General features: G+C 40.9%; 1 protein-coding gene across 3 annotated transcripts; it reads right to left on the reverse strand.

The window, feature by feature from the left end:
• Positions 1 to 228: 228 nt before the first annotated feature.
• On the reverse strand, positions 229 to 16,993 carry LOC127555923 (eukaryotic translation initiation factor 3 subunit A-like). 3 transcript variants are annotated; one of them, XM_051988676.1, is made up of 6 exons: positions 16,668 to 16,993; positions 15,900 to 16,229; positions 7,172 to 7,501; positions 6,426 to 6,734; positions 5,464 to 5,583; positions 229 to 5,235 (listed from the first exon to the last, which is right to left on the reverse strand). In XM_051988676.1, the coding sequence occupies exons 1-6, from the start codon at positions 16,702 to 16,704 to the stop codon at positions 3,518 to 3,520; spliced, it is 2,844 nt and encodes a 947-aa protein (XP_051844636.1). In that variant the 5' UTR covers positions 16,705 to 16,993; the 3' UTR covers positions 229 to 3,517. The 3 variants fall into 3 exon arrangements, with proteins under 3 accessions (XP_051844636.1, XP_051844628.1, XP_051844646.1); XM_051988668.1 differs by having other exon boundaries at positions 7,133 to 7,501; XM_051988686.1 differs by lacking the exon at positions 15,900 to 16,229 and having other exon boundaries at positions 7,133 to 7,501; positions 16,668 to 16,989.
• Between the last annotated feature and the right edge of the window lie 182 nt (positions 16,994 to 17,175).

Consider the following 17,175-nt stretch of genomic DNA (forward strand, 5'->3'; position numbering starts at 1 on the left):
AACGAGCCGCAACGTCACAGTACTGCCGTGCAATCCCTGATCCCTCCGCCTTACCGGGACTCATATAGGGTTCGATTTGAGGGTAAAAAGACCCGGGAGGTTGGATTGTTATTTCCTATGTAGTATGGAGCCCCAATTTCTCAAGACTATTGTCTTCTATCCCTTTGCCCCGCTTATTCTCGTTAACGACTTTAGAAGATGTCTTGGATAAATTCAATAAGATAAAACTATTTTTAAAAAAGTTTTGTTCCTTTATTAACAGCTCCAATGGAAAAACGGGTGAAGTATTTCTCTCTTGGAATTACTGGTTAATAGGCAGTTAGGACAATTTCATACATCTGTTTCCCAGTTTTCTTTTCTCAAGTGATGGAATAAGACCCACCAGTCAAGTGATCAAGGTTCTGGAGGTAGGGGAAAAAAGCTTATGAAGGCTGCTTGCTCCAGTTTAGGCTCATTAAAAGAAATCCACAAGTTTCCTATGCTTTGTTACTCTGTCCTCCCGGTCTTTTCTTAGTAAAATCAGAAGACTCTCTCATACCAAAGAAATGAAGACAATGTGGAAAGGGAATAAAGCAGGAACTACAAGTATATTGAGAACTTTGTGATTCCTTAGTTATAAATTGAGTTAGGGGAGCACTGGACGCTCCCTTCATGTTTTAACTTTAAGGCCCATCTTTATGTACTGATACAGGGTCAGAAAGAGTGAAGGAATGAAGTATGAATAAGTATACACTAAAGAAGCTTTTAGCATCTTTCTACCAAAAGGTTTAAGGTAGTGGGGTAATAACTCATTTTATGGTTTACAAAGTGTTTTACAACTTCAACCCATATACACTTCTAAGTATGCTAATCTTGAAAGCTAGAAGGGAGAGTGATCACAGCAAGGTAGGCAACAATATGGTTATATACAAATGTGCCTTCCCTAGATAGTTACATATGAAAGCAACAGTCATATCCAGAGATAAAGGAACTGGAAACAATTAGAAGACTGAGGCAAACAGGCAATCCCCATATTTTTTTTTTTTTTTACACAATTTGAATTTTGCAATTAGATATTTTAGGAGTTTGCGATTTGAATTAGACGTTTTAGATTAATCAGTTTAGAATTGGAAGAGACAGATTATCATCTAAATTCATCCCAATTCCACACAAATGGATGAGGAAAGTGAGGACCAAGCAGACAATATGATTGACAGAAGTGCTACAAGACTGGAGATGGACAACAAGGGGAACAGAGTGGAAATATGAAGAGATAAGCCAATGAATCTTATTTCAATTCCTGTTAAAATCTAGAACATGGTATCTAAAAGATAATTAATATCTAGAAATCAACGATTCACAAAGTGTCAGCATGATGTCATTGAAAACAGGTAAAAAGAGACTAAACATTTCTTTTTCTAATAGGGTAACTAGAAGGGTAAAGATAAGAGAATATATTACAACATATATCTGATTTTAGCAAAATATTTGGAAATATATTATCATGATATTTTTATGGACAAGGTAAAGAAATATGAACTAGATGATATGTAGTTGGATGGATTGAGGACTAGCTGACTGACTAGAACCAAAAAGTAATAATAGTTCAGTGTTAACTTGGGAAAAGAGCTCAAGTGTCCCAGAGAGTTGTGATTAGTCCTATGTTGTTTAATATTTTCATTTTGGATAAAGGTATAGATAGCATGCTTATTGAATTTACATGTGACAAAGTGGAGTGTGATAGCTTTTAGGCCTAACAAATTCAGGATCCCAAATAAAATCTTAGATTAGAATACTGGGTTAAATATGATCCCATAATTATTAATTCTTTATTAGAGTTCTGTGAACTTTAAAAAAATTTTTTGGATAAATGTATTGTAACTGATTTTCTTTGTAATCTTATACTTTTTGTTTTATGCATTTAAAAACATTAATCTGAGAAGGGGTCCATACATAGGCTTCACCAGAATGCCAAGGGATCTACAATGCAAAAGAGGTAAAGAAGCCCTGATCTAATAAGATGAAATTTAAAAGGGATAAATATAAAGCTTCATACTTGGGTTAAAAACATCAAATCTTCAAATCCAAGAGAGAAATATAGCAATTGTTTTGAAAAAGATCTAGGTGCTTTAGTAAATTGCAAGTTCAATAAGAATCAACAGTGTGATATGGCAAACAAATAAAACCTAATGGGATCTCTAAAGCTGTAATGAGAGGCCTTGTACCAGGACCAAAGAGGGGCAGGACATCTGGACAGTAATCTTAAGATCATGAAGACTATCTGAAAGAGCTAGGAAGGTGTAAATCATAAGACAGATGGATGTAAGTTGTTATGAAGTATCTTGATGGGAGTCACATGGAAGTACTGGATAATACTTAAAGCAGAGATGGATAGCAGTGGCAGATTTATGTTTGATATAAGAAAACCTTAACTGTGAGAATTCATGATGGTCTACCTTGGGAGGTAATGGGCTTTTCGTCTTTTGATATCATACAAATACTGGAGGACAATCTGTAAGATAGGTTGTGGAAAAGTATTTTTGTTGGCATTTGAATCCCTTTCTATTCAACTACAATGAATACTAGAGGTTAGGAAGTAGGGCCTCTAAGCTGGTTTTTCCCCATTCATCCCTCCTTCATTCTAACTAACATAACATTTCTTGAATGTGCCTTTCATGAATAACTTGAATAGGAACATCACACAAAGCCCCAGGGAAGGTGGTGAGGTAAATCACTGTCATTATACTTACTAAGTTACTACTATTGATAATAAATAAAGTGAACAGTTTTAAACTTGTGAAAATAATGAGTGGAACAAATTATTGTTCAGCAAAACCCTACACCATTCATACTAAATTATGAACAAATGTATCTGAAGCAATCAGGCAGGAACAGTGCTAGAATGAACTTCAAATTCATGTAAAATATAATGGAACCATCTCCTTCATATGATCTAAATAAAAAGTGGCTAGAAAAACTGAAATGTTAATTACTATGTACAAAATTACCATGAACTGGGGACATTTCCTAAAGTTTTCCTTCAATAATTACATTCAGTCCCCAAATCCCTCAATCTGTGGCCTGAGACAGTAGGCTGTTTCAGTTCCCTAAAGTCACCTGATGAAAAGCTTTTTATCTATTCTCTATGATATTTTTCCTGTAACTTATGTGCCAGGGTTCTATAATCTCAATTCTAGCTTTCTTTTTTTGCATAGCCTTTCACCCCTTTTTTCAAAGGTTTCTCTGATCTATTGTTGAAATCCTTCCCAAACTGAGCAACATATTCTCTCATTTTTCCTCTTCCAGAAAGAAACGAGAGCACATTATAGGCATTTTATCTATTTTGTTCAAAAACCCAAACTGATAATCTCCCCCATGCCACCCTTATCCCAATAATCTGCTTTGTTAACATCATTAGAAGCTCAAAAGATCAAAGATGGCCATACAGATCAATTTATCTGGAACTTATGGTCACAAAATCAGGAGGCACAGGAGATGAACTTTTCTTTATATTATTCCCTTGACTGTTTCTGCCCCCTTATTTTTCTGCCCCTCTGATCTCTCCATCTATCCCTGGAGTTAGACAATGTCTTCGTCTTTGGGAAGAACCTCTGTCTCCAATTGCCCCTGGGGACTGTTCTGAAAGATCCTCATCTATCCTCAATGACTGAGTATCAATCTTCCCACTTGCTGTCCATCCCTCAATCCTTTCATACCCACTTGGGATTTGTTCCATGGCCTCTCCTTCCCCTGCTATTCGTCTTGTTCCATTTCTTCCAACTTCTTTAAAGACAAGTCCTTTAATGGCTTCCTCATCCCCTAGGTGGACTTGCACTTGAGCATCCCTTCTGGGGATTTCTTCTTCAGAATCCCCTCCTTGGATCTGTCCTTCACTATCCCCTTCCTGGGTCAGTCTTTCGCTTTCCCCTCCATGGGTCAGTCTTTCGCTATCCCCTCCCCGGGTCAGTCCTTCGCTATTCCCTCCCCGGGTCAGTCCTTCGCTATCCCCTCCCCGGGTCAGTCCTTCGCTACCCCCTCCCCGGGTCAGTCCTTCGCTATCCCTTCCCTGTGTCAGTCCTTTGCTATCCCCTCCCTGGGTCAGTCCTTTGCTATCCCCTTCCCGGGTCAGTCCTTCGCTATCCCCTCCCTGGGTCAGTCTTTCGCTGTTCCCTTCATGAATCAGTCTTTCGCTATCCCCTCCCCGGGTCAGTCCTTCGCTATCCCCTCCTTGGGTCAGTTCTTTGCTATCCCCTCCTTGGGTCAGTCCTTTGCCATCCCCTCCTTGGGTCAGTTCTTCGCTATCCCCTCCTTGGGTCAGTTCTTCGCTATCCCCTCCTTGGGTCAATTCTTCGCTATCCCCTCCTTGGGTCAGTCCTTCGCCATCCCCTCCCTGGGTCAGTCCTTCAGCGTCTCCTCCCTGGGTCAGTCCTTCAGCGTCCCCTCCCTGGGTCAGTCCTTCGCTATCCCCTCCCCTTATCAGTCCTTTGCTGTCTTCTCCTTGGGTCAATCCTTCGCTGTCCCCTCTCTGGGTCTGTCCTTCATTATCCCCTCCCTGGATCTGTCCTTCACTATCCCCTCCCTGGGTCTGTCCTTCACTATCCCCTCCCTGGATCTGTCCTTCACTATCCCCTCCCTGGGTCAGTCCTTCTCTAGCTCCTCCCTGAGTCAGTCCATTATCCCTCCCTCTTTGGGTCTGTCTTTCAGCATCCCTTTTCTCAGTCTGTCCTTCACCATTCTGTTTTTCAGTGGCTTCTTTATTTCTCTTGTGAACCTCTAGCTCTCTATTGCCTTTTATGATATTGCCTTCAGCTCTTATTGCTTTAGCCTCCTGAAACTGTGTCTCAGTATCCACTTCAAATTCTTCCAGAACTCGACCCTCGCTCTCTCCATCTCCTTTTAGGTTCTGAACTTTACTTTCACCTTTTTCTTCTAAGACCTGGCCCTCCCTAGTACCCTCTAATACAAGGATCTTATCCTCCTCAGTTTCTCTACATTCTACAATGATTTGTCTCTTGATCCTCGAATACCTCACTTCCATCAACCCAACAGTCTTTCTATAGCCCTGTAGGAATCCAGCTTTTCTGTCTCCCTGAAGGATCTCTCCCTCAGACTCAGTATGATCCCTTGGTAATAATTTCTCCACCTCCCAGTTTCTTCCAGGGGACTGGAAGTCAGATGTTTCTTGAGGTTGCTCCCTGTCCTCTCCATCTGTCGCTGTCCGGACTTCTCCCTGCTCCTGCTCTTCTTCCTCTAGGCCTGGGTAATATATAAGGCTGCTCAAATGGGGAAATTTTGCTCTAAAGAAAGAGCTTTCCATTTTCCTCTTCTTATAACTTTCAAAAATTCCACACCTTCTGGATTGCCTCTTCTTTTTTCACCCCCATCTTTTTCCCTTTCCAGGTTATTCAATTCTCCCTGTTGCATTCCTCCCATCTCCCTTCTCTTATATTTCTTGACTCCCCATCCTCCTTACTCCCCAATCACCTCTGTTCCTCCTCAAGCTGTGGATGATGGCAAAACCTATAACAGTAACACCCAAGGTGGTGATCAGGATGCTGCTAATTAATGGCCTATTGTTGCTCTGAACATCTTCCCACCACTTTTCTAAACAATGGAAGAAGAAAGGGAGAGATGAGTCAGTTTCTTTACCTTTTGCTTCCCCATATAAAGTCTATCTCCCTTTAATTTTACCATAGATCAGTTCTAATATAGGACTTGCCCATATCTCTGACTTTTCTGCCCTTCAAATCCCTGAAAGATATGAGCTTCATATCTACACACAACTCAGTTTTCCTTAACTTTAGGATATATATTTCCTTCACTTTTAGGCTCTTCCCCCATTCTTTTCTTTTCATCATTTACAGGGACCAGAGATTCCACAATGATTTGCCCAAAACTTTCTCCCTTACAGGAATTTTTTTTCATCTCCCCAACACCTAAAGGATTTCCTTCCTGCCTTCTCTCCCATCCTTTCCTTTTTCTTCCCATATGTCACCTCCCAGTTTATCCTACTAGTCATATTTTCCTTAAAGTTCATTCACTCCTTCTTATACATTTCCCAAGCTTATCTATTTTTCCCGTTATGTTCCATTCCTCTACTAGTGACCTACACTAAATGCCCTTCTCTTGTTTTTACATGTATACATCCCACTTCAAACCTTAGAGAATCTTCAGCTTGAAATGTCACCATAGGACTTAAGAGTTAGAAGGGACTTGAGAGATCATTTAACCTAAATGCCTCATTTTATAGTTTAAAAAAAACTGAGGCTCAAAGGAGCTAAATTTATCCATGCTGGATTTCCCAAAGAGAGCAAGTAGCACAAACAGGATTCCCTCTAACTCTAGTGCTTTTCCACACACCATATGGTCTCCCAAATTTCTTTTCATGTGTTTCCCAATAATGATTTTCTGCCCTCTTGCAAAGATAGTCCCTGTATCTCCCTCACCTTCTTTGACTTTCATGTCTAATATCTGTTGCAGAGGATGTTCCAGAGCAGGATGAGTCACATGACAGGTAAAGTTGGCTTCTAGATCATGGGACTCCAGGGTCAAATTTAAGATCAGCTCCAAATCAAATGTACCATCAGGGTTTTGTGTGGGGGACCCCATAGAGATGGCCTCTGGTAGCTTCTGACCATTCCGTAGCCACCAGGCCTGAAGGCCCCTTGCAGGGTAGAAACCTTTGATCTGGCACAGCAGGGTAGTCTTCTCTCCTAGAGAGACTTGGACTGGAAACAAGGAGATGTGGGGGGCAGCTAGAGCCATGTAAAGAAAGAGTGAGAAATACTAATATTAATATTTAAATTGATTTAGCCTTAAGACCTAGAATCTCAAACACTGGAGGCAGAAGTTGAATGAAAGCATAAAAGGCTTTTCATTGCAAAGCAGGAGCCACCAGAATGTATTAAGAAATATTTGCACACATTAGAGGGGCAGACTTATGGGCAGTGTCTTTAGGATACTACAACTATCTACAGACATAGATGAGGGATGCTTCAGGGACCCAGAGATCACAAGAGAAAATTTTCACCAAGGTGATGGCCCAAGATGGATAGAAGAAATGAATCTGAATGGCTAAAATTCAGAAATGTCAAGGACAAAAAAAAAAACTGAAAGCAAAGGGTTCAAGATTAGAGGGATTACCCTTCCTCACCAATGACACTGAAGAGGCTCTCACTGTGCCGTTCCTCACCTCCATATCCCACACTGCAGCTGTAGAGTCCTGCATCCTTAGGCTGGGCTCTGAGTATTGTCAGGGAGGCATTGCCCAAAAGCAGGTCTGCCTCAGAAAAAGAGCCTAAGGTTGTTAGCCCCCCAGGCCCTTCACCCACATCATTCTCTTCCTCCTCCTCCTCCTCCTTTGGTGGAAACTGGGCTACAATTCGTCCCCCTGGGGCATACCAACGTATTGTGAGTGAACTCAATTCAATTACATCCCCTATGCTGAAGCGACATTTGAGCAGTGCTGAAGAGCCCATAGTCACCCAAGAATCAGGCTCTGTGTAGATCTGCAGGTCGGATCCTGAAGGAGAAAGATAAAATGGAATAGGAAGAGACAGAGAGATAAAAATATAGATCCAAAGATGAGAAAGTAACAGAAAGATAGAAGAAAGAGAAATAGAGATGCAAAGACATGGAGAGAGGGAAAAAGAGAACAAAATCAGAATCAGCTCAGAGTCCCAGCCTAACACCCCCAAAGCAAAAACCATAAGAGGGAAACGAGCTTCCTAGCTGACAGTTTCAGGGACAAAATCAAAATGTGGACAGAACTTTAGACTAGGAATCAACATATGTTTTCTGCTTGGGAATACCACTGATTGGCAGTGGTACTCCCTAAGTTATTTACCCTGAGTCTCAGTTTCCTCATCAAATGGAAGACAACACTACCTCACAGAGTTGTGAATAGCATGATAGAAAATATCTATAATGTGCTTTGAAAATCACATGATAAGATAAAGTCTTTTATTAAATATCAACTTTTGTTAGATTAAATTAATCAGGGCCATGCTACTCAAGGGTCTTCGTTTTTATATAATGAGAAAAATTAAAAGGGCATCGAGAGCATGAGAAAGGGGAAAATGGTCAGTACATGTAGGACAAAGTAGAAAGATCTATAGATACTGTGAGGGCAGCTGACAGACCAGACCTGTCTCCTCTCTGGCTCTTTCTAGCTCCTAAGGACAATGATTACCTGGAACAGAGAAGTCCTTACTACTACAACATGTGAAAAAAAAAGCACCGTCTGGCGAATCAGAGGGTTTGGATTCAAACATCCAAACTCAGCTCCTGACTTCACTGCCTGTGGAACTGTAGAACACATTATTTAGCAGTTTTAGGTTTCCATTTCCTTCTTAGTTAAATGAGGTAATTAAGACTCTACAAAAGGGTTGGGGAACCTTTTTCTCTGCCAAGAGTCATTTGAATATTTATAATATCATTTGCAGGCCATATAAAATTATCAACTTATAGAACTCAAGTAATGGGAGGTTGTTGTACCTAGCTCTTAGCTCATCATCAGCTGTGGTTGCCTTGGCAAGGCCAGATGTTCCCCACCTCTACTCTACAACTTCCAAAATCCTTTTTAGCTCTAAATCTATGATCCTACTCACCAAACAACTTCATTATCTTAATTTGTTCTCCCCAAGAGGGAAAGAAATCTTTTCTTATGCCTTCCTTTCTTTAGCAAATACCTAATATGGGGCAAAACCCTGCACAATATGTGCTACATATGGTGAACAAAATATTAAGCTGGGCTTTGAAGGAAATATGCAAAAGCAACAAACTTACAGACACAATTTATGTTGGCATCACCTTTGGTCAGAAGGGAAAGGGAGCCTGAAGCCCTATTGTGGAAGACTTGAGTAATAATCTAAGGAATGAGACTTTGCTGCCAACTGAAGCAAGCCAAAGGGACCCAATGAAATGGAATGATACTACATCAAGGCCAAATCATGATGGATGTGATGTGCAAAATGGACTGAAGGGAAACCAAGGAGGTCAGGAGGCTTTTATAAGTCTAGAAGAGAAATGCTATGGGCCTAGAATAAGAGAATAGCAATTTAAAAAAAAAAAATGAAAACTATGCATTGAAGGTGGGGGCAGATAGGAAAACTATTTCCAAAATGAATCTATAGGATTAATTGTAGAGGGTGAATGTCATCTATAGGTCAGGAAAGCCAGAAGGAAACAGGTAAGATACTAAATGTGGTTTTAGCTATGTTGAACTTGAGGTCCTAGCTAGCAAGACATCTAGGTGGAGACATCTAATAGGCAGACATAGATTTTGGTGTCATCTTTCCAACCCCTTTCAATATGCCAGTTAAAGAGATAAAATTGGATGAAATCTCTTTGGAATAGTAGAAGAGGGCCAAAGACAGTCTTGAGAAATGACTGTTAAGTGGGTGAGAAAAAGATAGGAAGAAGGGTTAGAAAAATGGAAGAACCGGAGAAATATTATGTCATTAAAGCCAGGAGAATGAGTCCACAATGTCAAATACTAAAAAGATTATGAGAGATTAAAGATTGAAACAATGACATTAAATCTGAAGAAAAAGAGGTCATTGGCTACTTCTGAGAAAATTTCACTCAAGCTACAACAGGTGCAGAATGAATATTAGAAAGCAGATGATCATCATAGCTCTTTCCAGAAGTTTGGCTGCAAGAGGGAAAAAGGGCAATAAGCAGAAGCAGGGAAGGTTTTGTTTTCTTTCATAGGAGAGACATGCATTTGTTTTATTCATTCAGTTCTTATTAAACACTTAAGCGCATGCAAAACACCTATGCAAAAAAGGAGTACATACAAAGTCAAGACAGTAGATATAGTTCTTGCTTTCAATGGAGTTTGCGGTTCAATGGAGATATGAAACAAAAGCAGAGATAACTATAATAGGTAAGTAAAGCATTTATTAAGCACTTACAAAGTGGCAGATATGGTGCTAATACTAAACATTACATGATAATCATGTCACAAAAATGCAAATCAAAGCACCAAGTAGGGTTGAAGCAGCAAGTTTGTTACAGAGAAAGGAAATCAGGAAAGGCTTCCTGGAGAAAGTGGCAACTAGATTAAACTTCAGAAGAGAAGACATTCTAGGTAAAGAAACCAGGGTAAGAAATGCACAGAGATGGGAAAGCACAGGAGTATAATTCAGAGAGCTAGTGAAGAGTACCACACATAAGTTTGAATTTTATGCTTCAGGTACCAGGGAAGCACTAACATTTGTTAATATGAAGTGTTATGTAGCAAAACAGAAGCAGCATTAAGAGAAATGGATTCCATGGCCTTCCTGGCTGCTGTGTTACCAACTACCTTCTCTTCCCCTACTCTGGTCATTTGGAGGATTGGGGGAGGGGTTCAGCAAAATAAAATTGCAGTGAGTTGAATGAAGCTATTTGGGCCTATTTAGACAGGTCCTCTTATCAAATCCAGGCAAGCATTCATCATGAGTAGCTTGGAAGTGGCTGCTTCTGCTATTTATCTGGAATTAGAGCTTTCCTTCACCAAAAGACTTTCAGTGCCACCATTACAACTAGCTATCCTGGGCCCTCCAAGCAATTCAAATTTTACCTGGAACACATCATAAGCGTAGATACCTTCACACCAAAATTCTAATTAGAACAGAACCTTAGGTTAAGGGGCTGCTAGGTGGCACAGTGGATAGATCACCAGCCCTGAAGTCAGGAGGACCTGAGTTCAAATCTGTTCGCAGAACTTAACACTTCCTAGCTGTGTGACCCTGGGCAAGTCACTTAACCTCAATTGCCTCAGCAAAAAAAAAAAAAAAGAAAGAAAGAACCTTAAGGCTGATTTAATCTACAAGTTTCTCTGTACTTGGTCAATTCTCCTAACCTTCACTAGCAAAATTTCTGTCTTGTTTCCCAGTTTCTTTGATTTGATCAGGAAAAAAAAAAATCCCTCTTTTCTCTGCAACCACTTCCTTATCACTACCCACTTATTTGATTTCCAGTTCCATCATTCTATCTCAAACCTCAGTTCTCTGATCTTCTCCCTTCCCCTCTCCCAGCCTTTTATGTTTTACTGATGCTTTTAAAATGTCACTATTAGGGACAGCTAGGTGACACAGTAGCACCAGCCCTGGAATCAGGAGCACCTGAGTTCAAATGTGTCAAATTTAGACAGGTTCTCCCATTAAATTGAGACAAGTATTCATCATGAGTAGCTCTGAAGTGGCTGCTTCTGCTATTTATCTGGAATTAGAACTTTCCTTCACCAAAACACTTTCAGTGCCACCATTACAAGTGGCTATCTTGGGCATCTGATAGACATTTGACACGACACTTACTAGCTGTGTGACCCTAAGCAACTTACAATTTCTCTCTTTACTCGAACATTTGGTATCCCATTTCTGGTGACTTCAATATTTAACATCAAGGTCATCAACCTCTGCAACTCCCCACAGCTTCCATACCTTCTCTTTCTTAGGTATCTAAGATGTGTTCATACTTTAGACTTCACTATCACATATAACTACTTTCCCATAATCCTGAATTCTGAAATTTCTTTTCCTGAATAGCATCCTTCCATTTCTCTTCTCCTAAATCTGTTCTTTATCCCCACCAAGACTACTAGTCTCCCCATCCTTTCCTTTATTCCAAATCCATTTATTTTATCCTGGCTTTTCCTACCTGAAAAAACTTATCATCATCTTACCTTTTGCTCCCCAATCTCTGTGATTTGCTGAGGCAAAAATCCTCTTCACCTGTAATCATTTTTGTATTACTACTCAGTCCTACCATCTTCTGACTCACTCAATTCTCATTATCTGAGTCCTGATTCCATCATTATATTCATATTCAGCCTTTTTCACAGCTTAAGAATCTCTTAACAGTTTTTTAGTTATCTGTTGTTTTTACATTTATTCATAAATGTTTCTCTCCCAGCAAGGGTTCATCCCTTGCAACAAAGAAAAAAAAATCAGTCAACTAAAAACCAACATATCGACACATTAACCAAATCTGATAATTTGTACAATATTCCACAGCCATTCTCTCTCTCTCTCCTCTGCAAAGAAGAGAAAGTACAGTTTGTTTTTTTAACTCTTCTTCAAGGCCAACCATTTTGGTTATGACAATTAAGCTTATTCATGGTTTTCTGGCTGTTATTTCTATTTGTCTACATTATTGTAGACAACTAGTCACCTCTTATTAAATGCTATAGCATTTTGTCATTTTTCATCTTCCTTGACTTTTCTGAAGATTTTGACATTGCTGATCTGTTCTCATCTTGGGTCCTCTCCTTTGGTTTCTATGAATAATACTGTTCTCTTTGTGAGATTTTTCCTTTTATGGTTCAGCAAATAAATCCTACCTTATAACTACATATATTCTTCAAGATTCTGTCCTAAATTCTCTCTTCTTCAATATTCCATCCCTTGGTGAAGGCATCTTCTTCAATGAATCCAATTATCACTTTGTTTCAAATAATTCCTAAATCTTTCTTGAATTCCAGACAAACCTATATCTATACCTGAGATGAGGTATCTTATTTCACCTTAAACTCATTATTTCCAAAGCAGACTTCATCATGATCTCTCTTCCCTAGACTTACCTCTTCTCCAAACACCCTCATTTCAGTTGATAGTATAATTTTCTCAAGTCACCAAATTAAAAAACTGGAAGTATCTTTGATTCTATCTTCTCCCTTACCCTCACTCTCATTACCAATCAGTCACCGAGAACTACTGATTCTTCCTCTCCATCTTTTCTATCTGTCCCCTTTTTTTACTACTTCACTTGGTAATTTCATCAGCTTCCATGGGATTTAATAACCATCTCTATGCTGATGATTCTTAAATCTATCTTCATTACCCTAACCTCTCTGTTGAATCCACTCTTGCATCTCTAACTATCTTTCAGGCATCCCAAGCCAGATGTTGAGTAAGCATCTTAAACTCAACACATCCAAAGCATAATTCATTGTTTATCCCCCTAGGACCACCCCCAATTTATTCCCCCCTTTTCTCTATTACTGTGAGAGGGCAACACCATCCTCTCAATTGCTCAAGCATAGATTATCTTGGATTCCTCATCATCTCTCACTTCCCATATCCAAGCAGTTGCCAAGGGCTGTTGATTTTATCTTTGTAACATTTCTCAAATATGCTCCCTTCTCTCCTCTGATAACCTATGTTCTAGCCCTCACCACCACATAATCAAACTATTCCAACAGCCCACTGGTGGGTAGCCTGCCTCATATCTCTCTCACTCCATCCTGCAATTGCACCTAATGTGATTTTCCAGAAACTGATGTGATACCAATCCCTACTCAATAAACTTCAGTGGCTCCCTATTGCCTTCAGGATCAAAGAAAAAAAATACTCTATTTTGCATTCAAATCCCTTTATAACCCAGCTCAATTTTTCACCCTCCCCCCTCAATCTTCTTATTACCTAATTCTCTAACACATATACATTGACCCAGTGACATACTGGTCTCCTGGCTGTCCCACAAACAAGACATTCCCTACTCTGGCTGTTCCCCATTCCTAGAATGCTCTTTCTCCATTCTATCTAATGATCTCCCTGGCTTATTTTAAATATCAACTAAGATCCTATAGATTCTATAGCCTACACGAAGACTTCCCCAATCCCTCTTAATTCCAGTGTCTTTCTTTTATTAACCATTTCCTTTTTAGCCTACTTACTTGTTACTTTGTATATTTGTTTCCATGTTGTCTCCCTCTTACAGTGGAAGGTTCCTGAGAGCAGGAATGCTCTTTTGCCTCTTTTTAGATCTCCTGTCACTTAGCACAGTGTCTGGTACATAGCAGGCATTTGATCGATTCTCACAATTTACCTTGCCACTGCAAGAGTCTAATTCCACATCCATTCTCCTTTGAATTATTATAATATATAGCTTGCTAATTGGACATTCTGCTTCAAGTCGTTCCCCTCCTAAATCCATTCTTCCCACTGCAAATATAATTTTCCTAAGGCACAGCCTTGAACATGTCACCCTTGACTCAGCAATCTTGAGGAGGATCTCTATTTAAGCTCTAAGATAAAATACAAAATTCCTCAGCCTGGCATTAAAGCCTCCATAATTTTGATTGTAACATATCTTGTGCATTTATAGCACAAGCTGTCCCATGACTAGAATGAATGCTCATCAAAGCCTTTCAGAATCTTTCTCTTCCTTCAAAGAATAGTCCAGGTTACTTTTTTTTTTTTTTTTTTTTAAAGAAAAATCTTGTTTCATGGTCTCACTGAAAGTTTTGATCCCTCAAGTCATTTTTAGAGCACTTTGTCTAGTTTTCTCTTCTATTCCCCAGTTACATACTTTGTGTTATATTTTACCTGTGTAAATATTAATATGTCATACTCACACCCACCTCACTCTATCCTATTTGCAGGGACTGCTTCCTTTTTTTGGTTTGTAATCCAATCACAGGATTTTGTCCATCATAGATTTTTAATGTTTGCAGAGCCAAATAATACCTCTTCCTTCAGAAAGAGTATGGATGAAGACAGTGTTGAGGGCCACTGGAAGAAGCAGTAAAAGTTCCCATTTTTAAAGAATCTCAGTAAAATAAGAGATGAGATCTGATAAGACTTGAGAATGGAAGACTGAGCAAAAAAAGGAAATGGAATAAGATAATATGTGTGAATGGGATAAGGATAGGCAATAAGAGATAAATTTAAAAGACTGTCAAATAGAAGTGAGTGCATTGTTTAAGATGATTGTTAAGAAATAATAATTTATAAGGGATGAAATAAACTTTGGCTTCATGTTTTTCCCCCAGCTGTGTTTGGCAGCTCAGAAGCAGAAAAAAGCAGATGGGAGATTTACATGTTGTAAACCACTGGCTTTCTAAAACCAATCAGTCTCTTGTGAATTGGGATGACATCTGCCCAGATTTCTGCATATTGGCAGAATTAGGAGATTAGACTTTAGAATCCTTCCCAACTACCTGAAGAGTCCCCAAAATGGGAGGAGTATTTAGAACAACGCAGATCTGGGGGCCTCCTCTCCCTCATCATGACTATCTTAGTACCTTTAGGACAGAAAGATCCAGAGGTTCTAAATACCCAATTGCCTGGAAAATAGAAAAGGTGGAAATTCACAAGAATCAAGAGTTATAGAAAGCTTCCAATATTTGGTTTTCGTTAAGATACTAATTGCTTCTTGGCTGTAGGTTAACAACTGGCAGAACGGCTTGGGGTTCACAAGTTGGCAGGAAAAAAAAATTTGACCATCTATGGTATAATAAAGGTAAATCTATCTGGAACTTTATAGCTTACAAAGTAGTTTCACATATACTATCTCACTTAATCCTCACAATTTTGTAAGACAGTTATGGCAGACTATTCCCATTTTTTAACATTAGAGGGAACTATAGATTTGAATAATTTTTAATTTGCAAGAGTGATGGCAGCAACACCAAAATTAGAATCTAGATCTTCTAACTTCCTGTCAAGTCTTCTTTTGCCTACACTATACTATAGAAATACTAAGTAGAAAAATCATGCTTTCTCTATATTCTCATAGGGAATGATTAAAATGTATAACACTACCCAAAAGAGAGTATGAGTTGTTCTTGGGTTATATTTTATTATTTCTAGGGTTATCAGCCTCTATTTTGATAAATAATCATAAGATATCATGGATTTTGAGCTGGAAAGGACCTTAGAGGCCAATACTCTCATTTGACAGGTAAGGAAACTGAGGCTTAGAGGGATTAAGTGACTTGCCCAGTGTCACTCAGCTAGTAATAGAAGATTTGAATTTAAGTCTTCCTGGCTCCAAGTCCAGCACTTTATTCATTATACCACATAAGTAAATTGAGGACCAGGGTCACATAGTTAAGGCAGGGGTCCAGGATTTAAACCCAGGTTTTCTAACTCCTACTCCAGTGCTCTCAACTGTACCACTATACCTCTATCAGGATGTGGTACCCTTACCTGAAATCTCCAGAAGGACTCCAGCTTCTGCCTGCTGTTCCCCAACTGTCACAGTACAGTAGTAAGAGCCCAGATCTGCCATAGCCACACGACGGAGCAGAAGGGAAGCATTGCCCTTCCGCAGGCCCTCTGCACTTTCTGGTAGCTCTGTGCCTGGGCGCTGGGTCACTAAGATCCCATCATATTCTGCCAGGCGCCACTGGCCATGGTGCCAGAACACAGTGGGAGTTGGCATGTCCTTACCCACTGCAGGGAAAATGCACTGCAGGAGCACATCTGACCCTAGGGAGACCAGCACCGGAGAGGGGTCCATGGAAATGTGGAAGGTAGCTGGATCAGGAAAGGAAACTCACCATGTGTAAAACAGTGATTCAGTGCCAGGGAACCCCTACATCTCCTTCCCACGTGTGCTTTTAAATCCTCTGGCAAAGGGGAGTGAAGCCACAAAGTAAACCTCCAAAAGTTGCCTCTATGCCCCCATGCTCCCTACGGGGACCAGCCTCCTCTAGCATTCCTGTGGAATCACATAACGTCAGACCTAGAAGGAACCTTATTAAGCCTGATCCAACTTCCTCCTCTAGAGGTCCTCGGCCCGGAGGGCAATCGGACCGAGGCCACGGCCGGGTAAGTGGCCAGAACCAGGACTTGTCCTCAGACCTGCGGAACAGAACTGCCGCCTTTCCCCGCCACTACACAAGCACTGCCCCCCACCCCCACCCCCGGCAAACCCCGAGGGCCTCTAGGGCGGGCAGTCCTCCTCCAACTCACCAGCTCCCCCAAGCCAGAACCACAGAGTCCACTCCATGTCGGGAGACTGAGGCTGGTAGCCCCGCACACACTTCCCCTAACTGAGGCCTGGTTCCTTCGACTGCTGCCCTTCAACTTGGACTTGGGCCACAGCACAGCCCGGCAAGCGGGGAGGGGGCGAGAGGCCCGCCCCCGCTCCGAGCCGAGACTGAGGCTGGGGGGGCGGAGACATGGGGAAGCTCCTCCACGCGAGACCTCGCACGCCCACTCGGCTCCCCCGGCCCGTAACGGCGCCGACTCGCGCCGCGGAGGCTTTCCCGCCGTACCCACCCCCAATCTGCCGTCGTCGTCTTCGCCCCAGCCACAAGCTGAGAAGCGGAAAACAGCCATCCGGAACGCCCAGGGAAGCGCGTTGCGCGTGCGCAGTTCTTCCTTAAAAGGGGGCGGGACCACGTATGAAAGTTGTGCGTCGCATCGGGAAATAGAGAAAGGCCGCGTCTGCTGATTGGCTGCGGTGCTAGGGCGCCAC

The sequence above is a fragment of the Antechinus flavipes genome, chromosome 1 (genome assembly GCF_016432865.1).
Source record: "Antechinus flavipes isolate AdamAnt ecotype Samford, QLD, Australia chromosome 1, AdamAnt_v2, whole genome shotgun sequence".
NCBI lineage: Eukaryota > Metazoa > Chordata > Mammalia > Dasyuromorphia > Dasyuridae > Antechinus > Antechinus flavipes.

What these genes read in the sequence shown, in the direction of transcription:
- LOC127555923 (XM_051988668.1), bottom strand. Translation starts at nt 16,704, where the DNA reads ATGGAGTGGACTCTGTGGTTCTGGCTTGGGGGAGCTG. An exon ending in GTTCTGGCTTGGGGGAGCTG is followed by an intron (nt 16,230 to 16,667) that starts GTGAGTTGGAGG and finishes TTCCTGATCCAG; the next exon opens with CTACCTTCCACATTTCCATG. An exon ending in GAGCCTCTTCAGTGTCATTG is followed by an intron (nt 6,735 to 7,132) that starts GTGAGGAAGGGT and finishes ACATGGCTCTAG; the next exon opens with CTGCCCCCCACATCTCCTTG.